We start from the raw sequence: 18,683 nt of genomic DNA on the forward strand, positions 1-18,683 counted from the left end.
AGAGTAGAGCGTTTATCTTTGAAGGGACAACCTCGTTCCAGACTTTCTCTGCAGGAAAGTCAGCTTGAGGGCCAATAACTAACTTTCTAGCAGAAGAACTCACAGAGAAAACTCTACCACTACTCCAACTCCAGCTTCACGTGTCCTCCAGTAAATCCAGGTTATGGTTAGACAACAACTCCAATAGATTAGAAACCAATTATGTTTCCCAGTCCTGAAAATGTCTCCTGAAAGAAGGGCACCACATCTGTAAATTGTCTCGAAACTCACATCAGTTAGCCACCATGGCCTCTTGATTCTCTGCAATCTGATAAAGCTGAGGGAATAACCCGGCTAAAGGCAAGTTGCTGCACCAAATATCTTTCCAGAAACTTACCCTTTGACCATTTCCCAATTTCACTGAAAGGCCCCTCCTAATCAGAGGGAAAATCTCCATGATTTTCTTCCAGATAGAGCATCCCAATGAGGTAACAAAAGTGGTTGTCGCCCAGTCACCCCTATCAGTGTTGTATTTGGCTGCAGTCAAGCTTCTCCACCAGCTACCTCTCTCTTTGCCAAATCTCTAGATCCATTTCCCCAGGAGAGCCTTATTAAAGTCTCTCATTTTCCTGACCCCAAGGCCTCCCTTTTGTTTAGGAGCACAAACTTGATCCCAGCTAACCAAGTGAATCTTCTTCTCTTCTTCCCATCCTCTCCACAAGAAATCTCTTTGCAGCTTTTCCACTTTTTGAGCCACTTTCCTAGGCATTGAGAATAGGGGCAGGAAGTAGGATGGCAGACTTGATAAGGAGCTTTTTAACAGAGTAATTCTGCTTCCTAAGGAAAGATATTTTGACTTCCAGGAAGCCAACTTGTTTTCTAACCTCTCCATTACCGGTTCCCATATTGCTGTAGAAGTACATCTAGCTTCCAGAGGGAGCCCCAGATGGATGGTTGGTAGGAAACCAACTTGACAGGCCAAAATTTCAGCTAAGTCATCTATATTCTCTACTTTTCCCACAGGAATCAATCTGCTTTTAGCCCAATTGACTTTCAGCCCTGTAACTATCTCAAACCAGAACTGATTTCTATCAGCATCAATGAAACAGAGTGAATCGTCAGCAAATTGTAGCAATTGGACTTTTTCTCCCCCCGGAGTGGTTTCAAAGCCTTGCCACATACCTTCACTTCCCACCCTATTCACAAAGGTTGTTAATAACTCCATTACATAGATGAAGTGGAGAGGAGAGAGGGGGTCGCCTTGCCGGAGACTTCTAGAGCTCTTGAAGAAGCCAACTGATTGTCCATTTACTAGGGCTGAGAATTTAGGAGAAGAAGTACAAACTTTTATCCAGCTCCTCCATCTTTGCCCAAAATTCATTCTATCCAAGACAAAGTCCAAGCATCTCCAGTTAATATGATCATAGGCCATTTCCAACTCCAGTTTACAGATCAGCCCAGGTTTTCCTTCCCTCTGCGGCTCTGCCTTGAATCAATCGGTTCATTCTCCACCAAAACACTATCTAACATTTGTTTGCCCGACACAGAAGCAAACTGATTTTTTGCAATCATTGAACTCAGGACCTTCTTCATTCTCTCTGTTAAGACCTTGGCAAGAATCTTGTAGAAGCTATTTAGCAGACTTATTGGTCTGAAATCTCTTATTTTTGTTGCTCCCTCAACCTTAGGAATTAAAGAGATGAAGGTAGCATTTAGACTTCTTTCAAGGGCAGCATTAGAGTGGAAATCCTGAAACACCTTCATCAGATCCACCTTGATCACCTCCCAGCACTTTTTATAGAAGATGTTTGTGAGCCCATCTTGCCCTGGGGATTTGTCCATTTCCAAGTTTTTTATCACATGCCACACCTCTTCCTCGGTGAAAGGGTATTCTAGATCTCTTTGTTGGGCCTCTGAAATCCTCTTCAACTCCAAGTCAATAGGGAGGGGTCTCCTCTTCCACCTCTCCTTGAACAGATTGGAAAAGTATTGGGTTGCTATGTTTTTCAAATCAGTCCAAGTGTCACCCACCTGGCCATCAAGCTCCAATCCTTCTATTTGATTCACCCTTCTTCTAGCATTTTCCATCCTGTGAAAAAGCCAGATTTTTGTCACCTACTTTCAGCCAATTTTGTTCGAATGATTTTTTCCCTCCTTATTTCCTCTTGACCTTTTATACTGTACAGAGTATTACATCAAGATCAAGTTCAAGATCAAGACTCAGTAGTTACACCTCTGTTGCAACTGAATTTGCTGACGTGGCTCCCCTTCTTTTTCCTTCTAGAATATACTTGTTGTATTATTGGCTTGGCTTCTGGTTCTAGGCTCCTAACAATAGATACATGCCTTGGGAGAACTAACCCCTAAAAGCTAGCTGTTAGAGGAGGGAACCCAGGCACATATATACCCCACAACAGCATTCCATACTTCCGATGTGAATACCTCACATTAGCATCCCATACTACCAAAGTATGACAAATGGATCATAGCACACTTGTTAGGTGATGGGAAACATACCAACAACCAATCAAAAGGAAAAGTCCAAAGCAAGAAGGAAAGAAGAACAAAGATTCAATATGCCAATTTACCGAGGAATTAATAACTAAGAAAACCATGGAAGTGGTTGTGGAATAAATAACACTGACATAAATAATGAAAGTTACTTCTTTTCTGCCCAACATCCTGAATTATCATACTTAATTTGGTAAATTTAAGTCAACTTTGAATTTATTTTCTAGTGGATGGAAATATGGTCAACTTTTTTGTTTATTCTTTTGACTTTTCCCAGGAACAAGCAACTTTTGTACATAGAATGAAACTACTTGCATAATTTGTCTTCATATCCTGTTGTAAAACTGAAATGAATTGTTTCTATCTTCTATTACTCATAGCTGCTACTAGCCTAGTTTCAGGTGGTTTTAGTTCGGAGGTTGTGAACTTAGCTGTCAAATTTGTTATTTGTGTTTCTAAATGTATATGTTCAACTGTTTGTTGCAGATACAGAAGTGGTGATCGACTGAGTCCTGAGCATGAGAAAACAATTTTGGACAGATTACTTCCACATCATCCGGATTATGAAAAAAAGATAGGATGCGGAATAGATTACATAACAGTATGTCCTCATTAATTCTATACCTCTTTTCTACATGATTAACTTAATTGTCAGTTATAGAAATCTAGAATTTATACTGAAAGATGTATTTAACTATTAATTCACTACTTTTTCTTATGTAACTTCTCAGTTTATACTATTAAATAAAGGATGCTAATATGTACAAGTGTATAGTCCCAAACTCCTACTATCTTGATAGCCCCGTTTACCAATCCTAATACATCCTTTCACATTACCAGATTTGATACAATTGAATCCCTATTTGTCACACCCCAAAACAGTTCAGCTTTGTTTACCCCTTACTTTGCTAAAGTATCTGCTAATCTGTTTGCCTCCTTTGGTACCCATTGAACTTTAATTTCAGCTGCCTTGCCAGCTTTCTAATTTCTCTGATAGCATGTTTATACTTCCAACGTCCTGGTTTGTCCAATGGTAAGCAATCCACAGTGATATGTTAATCGCCTTTCACCAAGACATTACTCAAATTTAAAGAATTTCAAGATTTAGTCCTTGGTGTAAGGCTGTCAGTTGGTGCCTTTAGAGACTCTCCTTTCTCAGTAGGTCCTGAATAGAGTGCTATAGTTGCTTCATTGCCACCTCTAAAAACTCCTCCAATGCCAGACCTCCCAGGATTCCCCATGCTACTCCATTCAAAGTTTAATTCACAACTTTGCCAGCTAATTGGTTCTGATAATGCATCATTTTGATGGCTAGAAAGATGCTTTCTGATGTATTGCTGATGTTGTGGCCTAAAAATCCTGTTATCTTTTTTCATTGCCAATATTTTAGGAGCCTTGGAAAATCAGAGATACAGTATCAAAATACATTCTCCATTTAGCTAATCCCAATGAATAGATGGAATCATGGAAACGAAACAGAAATTTTCTTTGAATTCGTTAAATTAGGTAATAAGTCTTTAGTTATTTTGGAATAGAATAGAATTTCTTGAAATAACTGGCTTAATTTTAATGTAGTCTATAAAAGACCCACAGCTGTAGTAGACCCATTGAGATGAATATTGAAATAAAATTTTGTTGAAGTTGTTCTTATTTCTCTCTAATTTCTTCTGTTGTTCTTATTCTTCTTCTATCTCTTACTTGCAGTTGTTGTTCATAATACATTAAGAAAATATCTTATTTTTCACTTAATTTGTTCTCTTTCTTGTTTCTCTATCGCTGTGCTGTGAAAGGTAGCATTAAGTTTCTCAGAATTACACCTTTTGTTCATATATTCTATTTCAGATTCAACTTTGTACTACTAAAAGTTGTACCAGCAACTGCTTTTCTCCATTTTTAAAGTATTATATATCAAGGTACACAAGAGGGTGTACATGTACAAAAGAGGGGCCGGACCCCTGAGAACTACACAGGAGGACAGGAATCACAGTACAATGACTCTAGAATAACTCCTAATTTTGCTAGACCATCTGCAATTGCATTTAGCTCCCTTGGGATCCAGGTTAGAGAAACATTCGTATGAGCCAGGAGGTCCCTTGCCTCTGATAGGAAGTGACTAAGTCTCCAAGGTCCAGCTTCCTGTTGATCCAACCATCTTATAGTGTTGGCTGAGTCACCTTCAATTGAGAAGCTTTGAATGCCTAGTTTGCTGATTAGGCGAATCCCTGTTAGAGCTGCTAACGCTTCTGCCTTTGTGGAGTCGGCTATCCCAATCGGACCACTATAAGCCCAGCAGGTGTGCCCATTCTCATCTCTTAGAATTCCTCCTATGCCAGCACCTCCAGGGTTACCATAAGCACTTCCATCAAAGCTAAGAGTCCAGAATGCTACCCTTCTAACTGAGGGAGCTCTGGGAGGGGGTGGGGTAGGAGGGGAGGAAACCAGGAAGTTATATACGTTTCTGCTGAGATCGTTGAAACTAACTTCCGTGAACTCCTCTGAACTAGAGGCCCACAAGTTGCAGTTGTGAGTGATGTGGTTGATCAGCTCATCCTTAGATTTTGACCTATTTTCAAACAGCCGATTGTTTCTTTCCTCCCAAATTCCCCAAAGAACAGCATGCAGTATTATCAGCCAATAGGTCTTACCTCTCTTGCTCAGACCTCTTCCTTGCCGCTGAGAAATCAGGTCCTGAAGATGATTAGGAGCCGCCCAACTGAAGCCAACTAAATGAAGAAAGAAGTTCCAGATGCTGCTTGCTACCTGGCAATGTATGTGTAGAGAACACTGATGTGGGCCCCACAGCTACGGTCCCACTGTGTTCGTAGGGTAGAAGGTGTTCTAGTCTTCCTAGGGTTAGCTATTGGTCATTTAGGTGTTTCAGTTATTTATTTCAGTCTTACTTTTGCTCTATTTGTTATGTAAAGACTAAGGGCAGATCTGTCTTTTCCATGTAATGAGCATAACCTATGAATATTAATTAAAGTGGCGGCGGCAGAACATTAAGCTTCTGCTCCTCCTTTTCAACTCTTGTGTTCTACTGCTTCTCCTCCCTCTTCCTCCTCTTTTCTCTTTACCTTTCTTCTTATTTTCGAACCTGAAATCCATTAGGGTTCAAGACTGATAACAGTCCTGAACTTCTACTTGGTATCAGAGCAAGGGTTTCTCATGTGAGTCTAGTCCAGCAGACCACATGAGAACCATCTAAGGCTGGAAGCTGAGAAAGTAGAGTTCGTTGACTGGTTCTTGGAAATCTCCAGAGGATTAGCAGCTGTTTGAAGAATTGTCAGAGTTGCAGCGAGTTGGTGATCAGGAAGAACAGAGAAGGCTAGGGTTCGGGTAACCTTGGAAGGCAGCAAACAACATCCTATTTCAAGTTTTTTATTTTCTGAGAGAAGTACTAACAGAGAAGATAGGTTGGACCTATCTAGCAAGGGCGGCCGAACCACTCTAGGGTTTATCTTTCTATTCTCTAGGGTTTTGTCTTAATCCTGCGGCAAACCCTAGTACTAGACTGAACCTTGTGATCTAATACTGCGGCAAACCCTAATAGTTCTCTCCTCAACATTGATCAGTTTTAGGTTTTCATATTAACCCTACTACATTCTTAGAGACCTTGGCCGCGGTTCGGGCTGCTCTTATACAGTTGGAAGGGGAAGTTGGGAACTCAGCTCAGCCACCGCAGTCACCATTAGCCCCCGCCACATTTGCTTCCGCAAATTCAGGTACTCGAGCCTCAGCCTGCCATGCCTCAGCTCCAGGTACCACTGAACCCTGTTGGGTAATAGATTCAGGTGCATCTGACCATATGACTAGCTTGCCTTCATTGTTTACCACTTATCATTTATCTTCTGGTAGGGATAAAGTATCTATTTCTGATGGCTCTCTTGTCCCAATTTCTAGCAAGGGTGACATCAAGCTATCGGATACCATCTCCTTGTCTTCTGTCTTACATGTCCCTAAGCTTGATACTAACCTTCTTTCAGTCAGTAGTATTACCAAACACATGAACTGCTCAGTAACCTTCTTCCCTGACCGGTGTGTTTTTCGGCACCTGAAGACGAAGAAGGTGATTGGGACTAGCCGTGAGACGAATGGGATCTATCTGCTCGAGGAGAGTTCTCGTCGGAAAGAGTCAAGGGATAAGAAGTCACTTGTTTCCCAAAGTGTGAGCTCGGTTATGCCAAAGCATAACCGATTGGGTCATTTGTCTTTTCGGTCCTTAAGGAGTATGTTTCCTAATTTGTTTGAGTCTGTTGAGTTGTCCCAGTTGCAATGTGAAAGCTGTGAGATTGCTAAACATTGTAGACACTCTTATTCGTTGAGCAATAAAAGGAGCAATTGTCCTTTTGATCTTGTGCATACGGATGTTTGGGGGCCATATCACACTCCTTTCATGGGTGGGTACAAATATTTTCTGTTATTTGTTGATGACCATACCCGGTTTTCTTGGGTTTATCTTATGCGTTCACGAGATGAGGTTCCCGCCCTGACCCAAAACTTTTACCAAATGATCCTAACCCAGTTTGATGCCAAGATCAAAGTTCTTAGATCTGATAATGCAAAGGAATACTTTGCTAAGCCATTGACATCTTACCTTCTTACTCATGGGGTTATTCACCAGAGCACTTGCCCTCATACACCTCAGCAGAATGGGGTTGCAGAAAGGAAGAATATGCACATCTTGGAGGTGGCTAGAAGCATTATGTTTACCTCCAATGTCCCTATTCGCTTCTGGGGTGATGCTATCCTCACGGCGGTATATCTTATTAATTGAGTTCCTTCCCGGGTTCTTGATATGTCATCTCCTTTTTCCCTTCTATACCCAGATGAGGAGTTGTTCATTGTTCCCCTCAAAACATTTGGTTGTACCTGTTTTGTTCAGCTTCTCGGTCCCCATCACTCCAAGTTTGAACCCAAGGCCTCCAAATGCATCTTTCTTGGTTATGCACAAATTCAAAAGGGTTATTGCTGCTATGATCCTGTCTCAGGGAAGAGGTTAGTATTATCCATGGATGTCACTTTCTTTGAGGAGACACCCTACTATTCTCGGGTCTCTCCTCAGGGGAAGAGTAGTGAGCGTGGAGATTTGGGTTCTTTTCTTCAGGGGGAGTGTAGTGAGGGCATGGTTAATACTTTTGGGGCTATTCCCTTATCTATTCCAATGGGTGATGAGGGCTGTAGTAGTGAAGGTGGTCAGGGGGATTGGGAGTTGAGAGTCTATCACAGGCGATGCAGGTAGGTTGATCCCAGTCATTAGCAGTCCCGGCCAGCTCCAACCTCTTATGCGGCTCCTAGTTTAGATATTACAGTCCCAGGGCCCACAGAGACTCCTTCCATTGTTGCTACCTCACCCCCAGCAGATGACCTTGACCTTCCCATTGCCATCCGTAAAGGAAAATAGCATTGCACCACATCTACAACCCACTGCATCTCCCAATTTTTGTCCTATGATCGCCTATCTCACTTCCGTTGCTAATGTCCCTATTCCAAGAATAGTGCAAGAAGCCCTATTAGTTTCGGAGTGGAGAGGTGCAATGCAAGTTGAAATGGATGCCCTGTTGAAAATAATACCTAGGAGCTAGTTGACTTGCCCAAAGGAAAGAAACCAGTTGGATGCAGATGGGTATTTACTGTGAAGCACAATGCGGATGGTTCCATTGAGAGGTACAAAGCTCGTCTAGTTGCAAAAGGGTTCATTCAGACTTATGGTATAGATTACTTGGAGACATTTGCCCCGGTAGCCAAGATGACCACCATTCGGGTTCTATTATCTCTTGCAGCAAGCTACACTTGGCCTTTGTACCAAATGGATGTTAAAAATGCCTTCCTGAATGGGGACTTGCAGGAAGAGGTTTACATGCAATTGCCTCCTGGATTCTATGATATGGAGGCAGGTAAGAAGGTCTGCCGGCTCAATAAGGCATTGTATGGTTTGAAGCAGTCACCTAGAGCTTGGTTCGACAGATTCAGACTAGCCCTTGGGAAGTTCGGTTATGTAAATGCCCAGTTAGATCATACACTGTTCATCAAGAGGGTGGAGTCCTCACTGACACTACTTGCAGTATATGTTAATGATATTGTGGTGACATGGAATGACAGCCATGAGATTGAGTCCCTCAAACAGCTCTTTCATCAAGAGTTTGAGGTGAAAGATCTGGGTACACTACGGTATTTTTTGGGTATTGAGGTTGCTAGATCTAAACAGGGGATCTTTGTCTCTCAGAGGAAATATGTTCTAGATCTGTTGGCCGAAACTGGAAAGCTGGGTGTCAAATCTGCAAATACACCCATTGAACAGAACCACAGGATTAGTGCAGAGAGTGGGGAGTTGCTTGAAGACAAAGTTATGTTCCAGCAGTTAGTGGGAAAGCTCCTATATCTATGCCTCACTCGGCCAGATATCAGTTATGCAGTCAGTGCTATCAGTTAGTACATGCATTCTCCTAGAATCACGCACCTTCTAGCAGCAGAAAGAATATTAGCATACTTGAAGAGATGCCTGGGTAGAGGTATATTGTTCAAGAACAATGACCACATGAAGGTGGAAGTCTATACGGATGCCGATTGGGCTGGGAGTGTTGATGACAGAAGGTCTACCTTTGGATATTGTGCTCTTGTGGGAGGTAACCTGATCTCTTGGAGGAGTAAGAAACATAGTGTTGTCTCCCGATCTAGTGCTGAAGCTAAGTACAGGTCAATGGTTAACGGAGTGGCTGAAATTCTTTGGCTGAGATCACTACTTGAGGAGTTGGGTATTGAGTATGAGAAGCCCCTGATGCTGTATTGTGATAATCAAGCGGCTATTAATATAGCACACAACCCGGTGCAGCATGACAGAACTAAACATATTGAAGTTGATCGACACTTTGTACGAGAGAGGGTCTCATCACAAGAAGTGTGTCTCCCATACATCACCTCCAACATGCAGCTGGCAGATATCCTCACCAAAGTTGTACCACGGAAGAAGCTAGAGACGGATCTATCCAAGTTGGGAATGATAAACATTTATTCCCAACTTGAGGGGGAGTGTAGAGAAAACTGATGTGGGCCCCACAGCTACGGTCCCACTGTGTTCGTAGGGTAGAAGGTGTTCTAGTCTTCTTAGGGTTAGCTATTGGTCATTTAGTTGTTTCAGTTGTTATTTATTTTAGTCTTATTTTTGCTCTATTTGTTATGTAAAGACTAAGGGCAGATCTGTCCTTTCCATGTAATGAGCATAACCTATAAATATTAATTAAAGTGGCGGCGGCAGAACATTAAGCTTCTGCTCCTCCTTTTCAACTCTTGTGTTCTACTGCTTCTCCTCCCTCTTCCTCCTCTTTTCTCTTTACCTTTCTTCTTATTTTCGAACCTGAAATCCATTAGGGTTCAAGACTGATAACAGTCCTGAACTTCTACTGTATGAAGAGATGGTCTGTTGTCTCTCCTTCACGTAGGCAAAGGGTACAGGTGTGAGGGGAGATATAAAGCCTTCCAAGATTTTTCTTCTGCAGTAACTCACAAGTGTTCACTCGCTGCAGGCAAGCCTCCCAAACAAAGAAATTCACTCTTGAGGGTATAAACTTGCACCAGATCTTGTAAGGAAAGTTGCTGTCCCGGGTACCTGCAACCAGAGCTTTGAAGAAAGACTTGGACGAGAACTCACCTACAGGGTGGGGTTTCCAGACTCAGGAATCTTGGGAATTTGGGGAGATGTAGGCTTCACTGAGAGAAAGGAGTTCAGTTAGCTCACTGATCTCCGGATCCCTTAAGGGTCTTCTGAAGTTCAAGTTTAGGTTTCTTTCATTGCTGGCAAGGGGAAGGCACTGGGAGATGGTTGCACCCTTATTTAGAGTAAGGTTATAGAGCCTGGGATACAGATCTGCTAATGTGGAGTTGCTCCACCACAAATCAGTCCAGAATTTTATTCTAGTACTGTTACCCACCTTGTATCTAATGAAAGAAATAAAGAGGTTGTGAATAGCAGAAATACCTTTCCAGGGATTTGAGAAAGTTGATCGGTTTGAGCGGAGATTGCAATCCCAACCGTTTACATTTAACCCGTACTTGCTGGTGATAATAGTTGCCCAAAGAGAATTTGGTTCCGTGGGGAATCTCCACAGCCATTTTCCAAGAAGGGCAATGTTTTTCTCTTTTAGATGCCCGATTCCTAATCCTCCAGCCTCTTTTGGTTTACAGACCTGATTCCAGTTTACTAGGTGCCCTTTTTTTTACACCTCTGCCTTCCCAAAGGAAATCTCTTTGGATTTTTTCAACCTGTGATCTGACTTTTGCAGGGATCTGAAATACTGATAGGAAATAGACAGGCATATTTGCAAGGGAGGCCTTAATAAGTGTAATTCTACCCCCTTTTGATAGGTAGCAGCTTTTCCAAGTAGCTAATTTCTTTTCGCACTTTTCCACCACAGGCTCCCAAAAGCTTGAATTTTTTTAATTCCCTCCTAGTGGCATGCCCAAATAGGAAAGAGGGAGATTTTCCACTCTACAATTCAGAATTTCCTTGAAAATTTCCATCAGGGACCCTTCAATTTGGTTTATTGCTGCTAGGCTACTCTTTGTGTAATTTGCCTTCAGCCCCGATACTAATTCAAAACAACTCTTTTCACATTTGAGATGTTCTCCGGATTGGCTTCTAGGAATAGGCTGACATCATCGGCAAAGAGGAGATGGGAGACATTTATGGCATCTCTTCCTACCTCAAAACCTTTGAATAAATTAAGGTTTTTAGCTTTCTCCAAAAGCTGGCTGGAAACATCCATTACCATTGTAAAGAGGAACGGAAAGAGGGGGCATCCCTGTCGTAGACCCCTGCTGGCTTTAAAATAACCTTTAGGCTCTCCATTGATCATGATCGAGAACCAGGTAGAACTAATACAGCCTTTCATCCACTGCAGCCATTTTGTACCAAAGCCCTTCAAATATATAATCTGGAGCAGGCAATCCCAATCAACTTTATCGTAATCTTTTCCAATGTCTAGTTTCGCTAGAAGGCCCTTCCTTCCACTCTTCCTTCTGTCTTCTACAACTTCGTTTGCAATTAGGATGCTGTCTACAATTTGTCTTCCTCTCACAAAAGCAAACTGATTTTGGGAAACCAACTCTTTTAGAACCTCTCTGAGTCTTTTTGCCAACACCTTTGCCATTATTTTTGTACACACTCCCTTCAAGACTTATTGGCCTGTAGTCTTTTACTTCCAAGACACCAATTTTCTTTGGATTGAGGCATATAAAAGTGGAATTAACTCCTTTGTTGACCACCCCCGTGGAGTGGAATTCTTTAAAGACCTCCAACATATCCTCTCTTGCTACTTCCCAACAGATCTGGAAGAAGAAGATCGGGAAACCATTGGGCCCAGGTGCTCTATCTCCATCCATATCAAAGACTGCTTCTCTTATTTCATGCTCTTCAAATTCCCTTTCAAGCCAAATTCTCTTGTCTTCTGCTAGAGTCGGCCCTTCCCAGTTTCTTAAATTAAAACTCCTAGCCCTTTCCTTGGAGTGAAGAGATTTGAGATGGTTTAGAAAGGTCTCAGTGATCTCTTCTGCTTCTTCCACTTCCCTCTGGTCCACCTTAATTTTTGAGATGTGATTCTTTCTACGCCTACCCGATGCATAGCTGTGGAAGAATTTTGTATTGTTGTCTCCTTCCTTTAACCATCTGACCCATGACCTTTGCCTCCAAAAGATATCTTCTTTTCGGATTACCTTTTCCCACGAACTCCTTAGAGTATCTCTCTTGCTTCTTCCTTCTCCATCCAGATCTCCTAATTGCTCTTTCTTATCTAACTCTTCCAGCTCCATGAGGATGGCACTTTTTTCTTCTGTGAATGATTTGAACTCTTCTCTCCCCCAGGACTTCGGTTTTCTTTTTAGGAATTTCAGCTTTTGCAGCAATCTGTACCCTGCCCAGCCTTCCACTTTGCATTCCTTCCACCATAAAGCTACATTTTTCAGGAAATCTTTATGATGGGTCCACATCTTTTCCAGTCTGAATGGATGTTTACCTTTCAAAACCAGGTCTGTTCTCAAAACTAGAGGCCAGTGGTCTGAAGTGCAGCGAAGTCTAATTTCTTGGAGGAGATTTGGAAAATTTTCTGCCCAGTCTGCGGAAACCAGAAACCTATCTAATCTGCAGCTTATTGGATTCTCTTGAAGGTTTGACCAAGTGAACTGACCATTATGGAGAGGAAGGTCGCAAAGGTTGTGCCTCGAGATAAAACTGGAGAGTCCTCTCATGCTTCTGGTTGTTAATCTTCTGTTGGAATTTTCTTGAGGAAACCTTGTTACGTTAAAATCACCTCCTAGAACCCAAGGGATTTTGTCAAACTCATGAAGAGCATCCAATTCTTCCCAAAAGCTTTATCTGTTTGAAGGTGCATTAGGTCCGTATACTCCAGTCAAAATCCAACTAAAACCATCAGATTTATTAGTGAAAAGGACAGAGATTGAGTGCTCTCCTCTGTCTATTTCAGTACCCGAAACCTCCTCTTCACTCCAAGCTAGGATAATTCCCCCTGAGGCACCTAAAGCAGGAAGAAAAACCCATTTCTTGCCATGAATTCCCCAATTTGCTCTCGGCAGCTTCCTATCCACTTCTTTTTTTGTTTCTTGAAGGATGACTATATCTGGTTTTTCTCTTCTCAGAGTTTCCTTTACTAGACTTCTTTTTAGTTGTCCTCCCAACCCTCTAACATTCCAACTTAATAATTTCGTTGAGCTTTTCTTGCTGATTTTCCCTTGACCGCCCTAGACCTTGTTGTTTTTCGATCTGACATTCCCCATTGAATTCTCCTTGGCTCCCTTTTAGAGATCCTCTTGCCAATGGTCACAAATTACAACAGACCCCCAAGAAAACAATCTTAGCAGGGCCCAGCCATAAACACCACTAATAAATTACAACTCCCACAGACTTCTAGACCTCAGCAGAGCCGCGAGATTCTGCTCGTGGACTTAGCTGCTGAAATCCAGCACATCAGCTTCCCGAAAGGACAAAGACACTAGCTCATTTAATTTTTTAAAGGTCCTTTGCAAGATCCTTCTGTTTCTTTCAGCCGAGATTGTGGTAATCACAGCTGCTGGAATAGACAATCAGATACACCTTGCTAACTTTGAGAGACCTTGTAATTCCCGACTCCAAAGGCAGTCCGAAACAGAATTGAGCATAACCAAGTTCACCCCCAAAGCAGAGAGACAAGTGCCCCCATAACTGAACAGATTGTGGTAATCACTGGAGCAATGAAGAAACAGGTGATTAGTGTCCTCCAAAGCCTGCCCACACAGTACACAGTTCTGGTCATCAATCTGCATCCCTCTTCTAGACAGGTTTGATTTTGTTAAGCATTTATTTAGAGCAGCTGCCCACACCAGAGCATTCACTTTGGATGGGGAGAAGGGATTCCAAATCATGGGCAGCTGGAATCACCCCACAGTTGCTCTCAGCCAACTTGAGAGCAAAATATTTAACCGAAAACATTCCATCTGCAGCCCAGTCCCAACTCCAACTATCTTCTCTGTTTAGGTCCAGTTCCTGAACTGAAATGAATTCAAGAAAATTAGCTAGACTATTAATCTCCCAATCCTGAAATTCCTCCAAAAGGCAGGTTCCACACAACAGACCTCCCAATCAGCTCAAGCAATCTGCCACCAGCACTTCCTGATATTCTGCCATTTGAAACAACTGAAGGAAGAGCTCTGAGATCCATTGCCCAACTTAGGACTCAGCTCTCTACAGAAACTTGGGAGAATGTCCATTACCTTTTTTCCAGATTGAACAGCCTTAGGTGGGCAATGAACTAGAGGTGCCTAGGTGTCGCCTTGGCAACTAGGTGTTTTTTCATGGTCGCCTCGCCCAAACGCCACAAGTTTTGCATATTAGGCACCCGCCCAGAGACTTAAGCGGGCGCCTAGGTGCCTAGGTGGGCACCTACATACAAAGGCGGGCGCTTACATTCATCTAAAAAACTATATTTTTTAATTTATTGTTTTGATATATATATATATATATATATATATATTTTAAATTTATTGTTTTGATATTTTATTGGATGTTTTATTCTTTTAAAATAAATCTGGTTACATGATATCATTTTAGTATTAAGACCAAGTACACAGCCTTTTTTTTCTTAATGTCATAAGGGTTTTTTTTTTTTGGTTCGATTGGAGAGGAGAACTGAAGGCTTCAAGCCCCAGCCCAATTCCATCGCACCTCAGCTCCAGCAGGTGCTGAGTTCTCTCTTTTCCAGATTTCAGTCGAATCAGTCCTGAGTTCTCTCTTCTCAGCTCAGACATTTTTTCATTTTTTTTTCGAAAAAACAGGGGCTCCACCCCTATACTCCTCAGTCCCTTTCTCCACTCATCATCATTTTTTTTTTTGAAAAATAGGGGCTCCGCTCTATACTCCTCTCCTCCCTTCACTGATTCAGTCATTGTTCTCACTTCAGTTTTTAACAGCCGAACCTATCATTAATATATATGAATATGATTATATGGATGAAATCTATAGATTTTATGTTTATAGATTCCACCGCCTAGGCGCCTGGGCGCCCCATGGTCGCCTAGCCTCGCCTAGTCACCTTGACAACTATGATCCAATCTCCTCTATCCGAACCATATTTTGCAGCAATTCCTCCTCCTCCTCCTCCTCCTCTTTCCAGCCCTTCCATAAGAAATCCCTCTGCAGCTTTTCAATTTTTTAGGCCACTTTCCCCGGCATGGGAAACAAAGAGAGGTAGAAGGAAGGAAGATTGGATCATTGGATAAAGAACTTTTCAAAAGCGTGATCCTACCTCCAAGAGAAAGATATTTAGCCTTCCAGGAAGCCAGCTTCTTCTCCAGCTGCTCCAAAACTGGTTCTCAAATCAGAGTTGAAGTGCATTTGGCACCCAGAGGGGGGGGGGGGCAGGTATTTGATAGGCAGAAAACCCACTTGACATGAAAAGATCTCAGTCAATTCCTCAATGTACTCCACATTCCCCAGAGGAATTAGGCTACTTTTTCCCCCGCCAAAGTTCACTTTTTTCTCCAGTTCTAGTCCTTTCACTCTCTTGTCAATGACTTATCCAAATCATTTTTAAGAGGTTCTCTAGTGCTTATTTGCCCACCATGTGCTGAAATGTTTGTAGGATTTCTTTTGCATCCTACATCAGGGAGATAACAGGTACAGTTCAACTTTATTTTGAGATTGTGGACCTTCTTAAATATATTCCTAAAGGTTGTCCAAGGAACTAGTCAGGATAATCCCCGGTTCAACTGACTCAAATCCCTGTCAAAGGATTTGTCTGTCATACAAATATATTGCCCACCATGTGTTGAAATATTTGTACTTTATTTTGAGATTGTGGACCTTAAATATATTCCTAAAGGTTGTCCAAGAAACTAGTAAGGCTAACCCCTTGGTTCAACTGACTCAAATCCCTGTCAAAGGTTTTGTCTGTCATACAAAGGTCATGCTAAAACCAAATGCCTAATCCACAATTTGTAAGTAAACTTGGTTTTCGTTAAAATTTATTTTCATATTGAAAGTGAGTGCCCAAAACAGAATTTCTGCTGTTTTTCTTGGAAAACCTAAAGTAAGCAATTCATTTGCCCAATTTGAATGCAGAGTCAGATTCTAGTTGGGAGCAGGATAGATTTTGGGTATTTTTTGGAGATGGTAGAATGGGTACATTGGTTATATTAGGATCTTTAAGAATACTAAAAGATCCAAGGAGGAAATTGTAGAAGGAATAACTATTAAGGTTATTCACTGGTTGAATACAAGTGAGCTGTTTAAGGACATTTCAGCTGATAACATTTACAGAAGATGGGGTGAGGTGGCAGGTACTACATCCCTAAAGCCTGTGGTGCAGGAAATGTGGGCCCTGCCAACTTCCCAAAACCCAAAGTTGAACTTTGATGCCAGCTCTATAGGTAATCCGGGACCGCTGGGTATGGGGGGAGTATTTAGAGATGGGGAAGGCAGAATAATTGCTGTGTATTCGGGGCCAATAGGAGAAGTAGATTTGTTAAGAGCAGATGCCAAACATTTGGGACTACATCAATTGGAGATTGAAGGGGACTCTAAGCTGTTAATGGGGTGGATGCAGTCAGGTTGTATGGGAGCATGGAAATATAGACAGATGATAAGGGAAATAATGAATATAATGAGGGAGATTAGTTTGTGCTATAAGTGGACAAGAAGGTCAGCTAACGGGCTAGCAGATACCTTAGCAAAACAAGGGACTGTGAGGGAGAGCATGTTTTGGGCAGTGCTGTAATGAGTATGTAACTTGGGTCAACTTCTTAGGAGTAGACAGGTGTACCTTATCATAGTTTTAAATTTTAATGAAGTTACTGTTTCCAATAAAAAAAAAATCTAGGAGCGAGTCCTAGTTTTCTCTTTCTTCTTCAAAGTGCTTGCTGTCCTGCCTTACAAGTGCAAGACTAGGCAAATTCAACAAGGAATTGCAATTGAGAAGATAGAGGAAAAAAGAAGAAACAATGAAGCAGGTACAGTAGATCCACACAGACGACCTAAAAAATTAGATCTATATCAAGTCCCAAGACCTGCAGATTCATGAGGCAATCCATTGTAACGTACCCAGTGACGTGGCCCATTGGCCCTATCCCCATGATGATACTTATAGTTTAAGTGACAAGAGGGTGAAACACTCTTAGGCCCATTTGTTCCCTTTCACTTAACTAAAGATGCACATTATTGATAAAAAAACAAAAAAAAAAGATGCACACAGCATAGCAATGACAAACATGTCAATCGGAATGGAGTAGCTAGTTAGGGTGAAGAACCGGTTTGCTGTGTTTACTGGGACAAATCAAAGCAACCTTTAGGTTAAGGAACAGCACAATAAGGAGATCATCCCATTATACTTTCTCTAAAGAAAGAAAAAGCATTTGAGGAATAAAATAATTACTTTCATCATCATCATCCAAGCCTTATCCCAGTTATATGGGGTTGGCTACATGATTCCTGTTTCACCAGTCTGTTCTGTTTAATACCATATCCATTGTAAAATTATGGGCACTTCAATTATTTCTTACTACTTTGGCCCTTGTTCTTTTTGGTCTACTCCTTGCCTTTCTAGCTGCTTCAATTTGAAATAGAGTGAATGGAATAGATTGTAATAACATGCTTCAAATATTTTAACTTAACACACAACAGTCATTTCTGCTTGGTAAGCCTGTTATTGGTGGTAATATGGTTTGAATTGAAACAAATACCTTTTGCTCAAAGAGATAGGCTATTGCCAATGCTGTTTAAAGTTTTAATGGCATTCTACAGCACAAGGTCTTGAGTCCATGTTTGAATTGGTGGGCTTTCTGCATTGCCATTTGCAATTACATTGTAGCCATGTGGTTGTGAGTTCTGTCCTTGCCTACCACCAAAATAGCAAGTCATGCAAAATGTATGTTGTAGAATGAGCATTCAGATAACAAGAAGATTTATACACTTTTGTATAAACATTACCATCTTGGATATCTATTGGTAAAGCTCATAGAATACTTGGTTAGATTTATCAGGCATATGTTCTGGTTTGGTTTTGTTGGTAATGTTTATTTTTTTAATATATATTCAACAGGTTGGGTATCACCCTGATTTTGAAAGTTCGCGATGTTTGTTCATAGTACGGAAGGATGGACAGTTTGTAGATTTCTCATACTGGAAATGCATGAAGGGACTTATCAAGAAGAACTATCCTCTCTATGCAAATAGCTTCATTCTGAGACATTTTCGACAGCATAGACACGGCAAATGAAGTTGATGAATCAATAAGCACGATGCTTTCTACCATGTATAAAAGGGAGAGTTGGAAGAGTGGTGTTTGGACTGCAATAGATTTGAATTATTAGAAGTATCATGCTGTCTACCGCGCAGGAAAGGGAAACTGTTGAGAGCGCAAATTGGTTTTACTGAAAGCCATTCCTTTCATCTGCATTCACCAACGGATGCTGTTGAACAGTTGAAGTGGCTCGATCTTTTATCATGCCAGAATCAATGTTCTTATATTCTGTATGTTTGATTAGTTTATTACAAGTGTAAGGTCTAGAAATGTGGAGGATGAAAATTTTCTCAATTGTTTGAAGCCTCCTTTAATTGTCGGCATGACATGATATTATCATCTTCATGACAGGGATGGAGTTTTATTAGTTGTTTGAAATGGTGAAATCCCACACGCCTAGGAGGTTTGAAGACTCAA

General features: G+C 41.5%; 1 protein-coding gene across 1 annotated transcript in view; it reads left to right on the top strand.

Annotated features, from left to right (window-relative positions):
- LOC148850338 (protein DCL homolog, chloroplastic-like) overlaps positions 1 to 18,683 on the top strand; it is a 44,238-nt gene extending 25,555 nt beyond the window's left edge. Inside the window, exons 2-3 of the mRNA XM_088945988.1 lie at positions 2,977 to 3,091; positions 18,066 to 18,683. Coding sequence (XP_088802114.1) covers positions 2,977 to 3,091; positions 18,066 to 18,242 — 292 coding nt within the window. The 3' untranslated portion in view covers positions 18,243 to 18,683. The remainder of the gene's footprint in view (positions 1 to 2,976; positions 3,092 to 18,065) is intronic.

This window comes from Nelumbo lutea, chromosome 5, assembly GCF_056320005.1.
Source record: "Nelumbo lutea isolate HS-2025 chromosome 5, American lotus-T2T, whole genome shotgun sequence".
NCBI classification, from domain to species: domain Eukaryota; kingdom Viridiplantae; phylum Streptophyta; class Magnoliopsida; order Proteales; family Nelumbonaceae; genus Nelumbo; species Nelumbo lutea.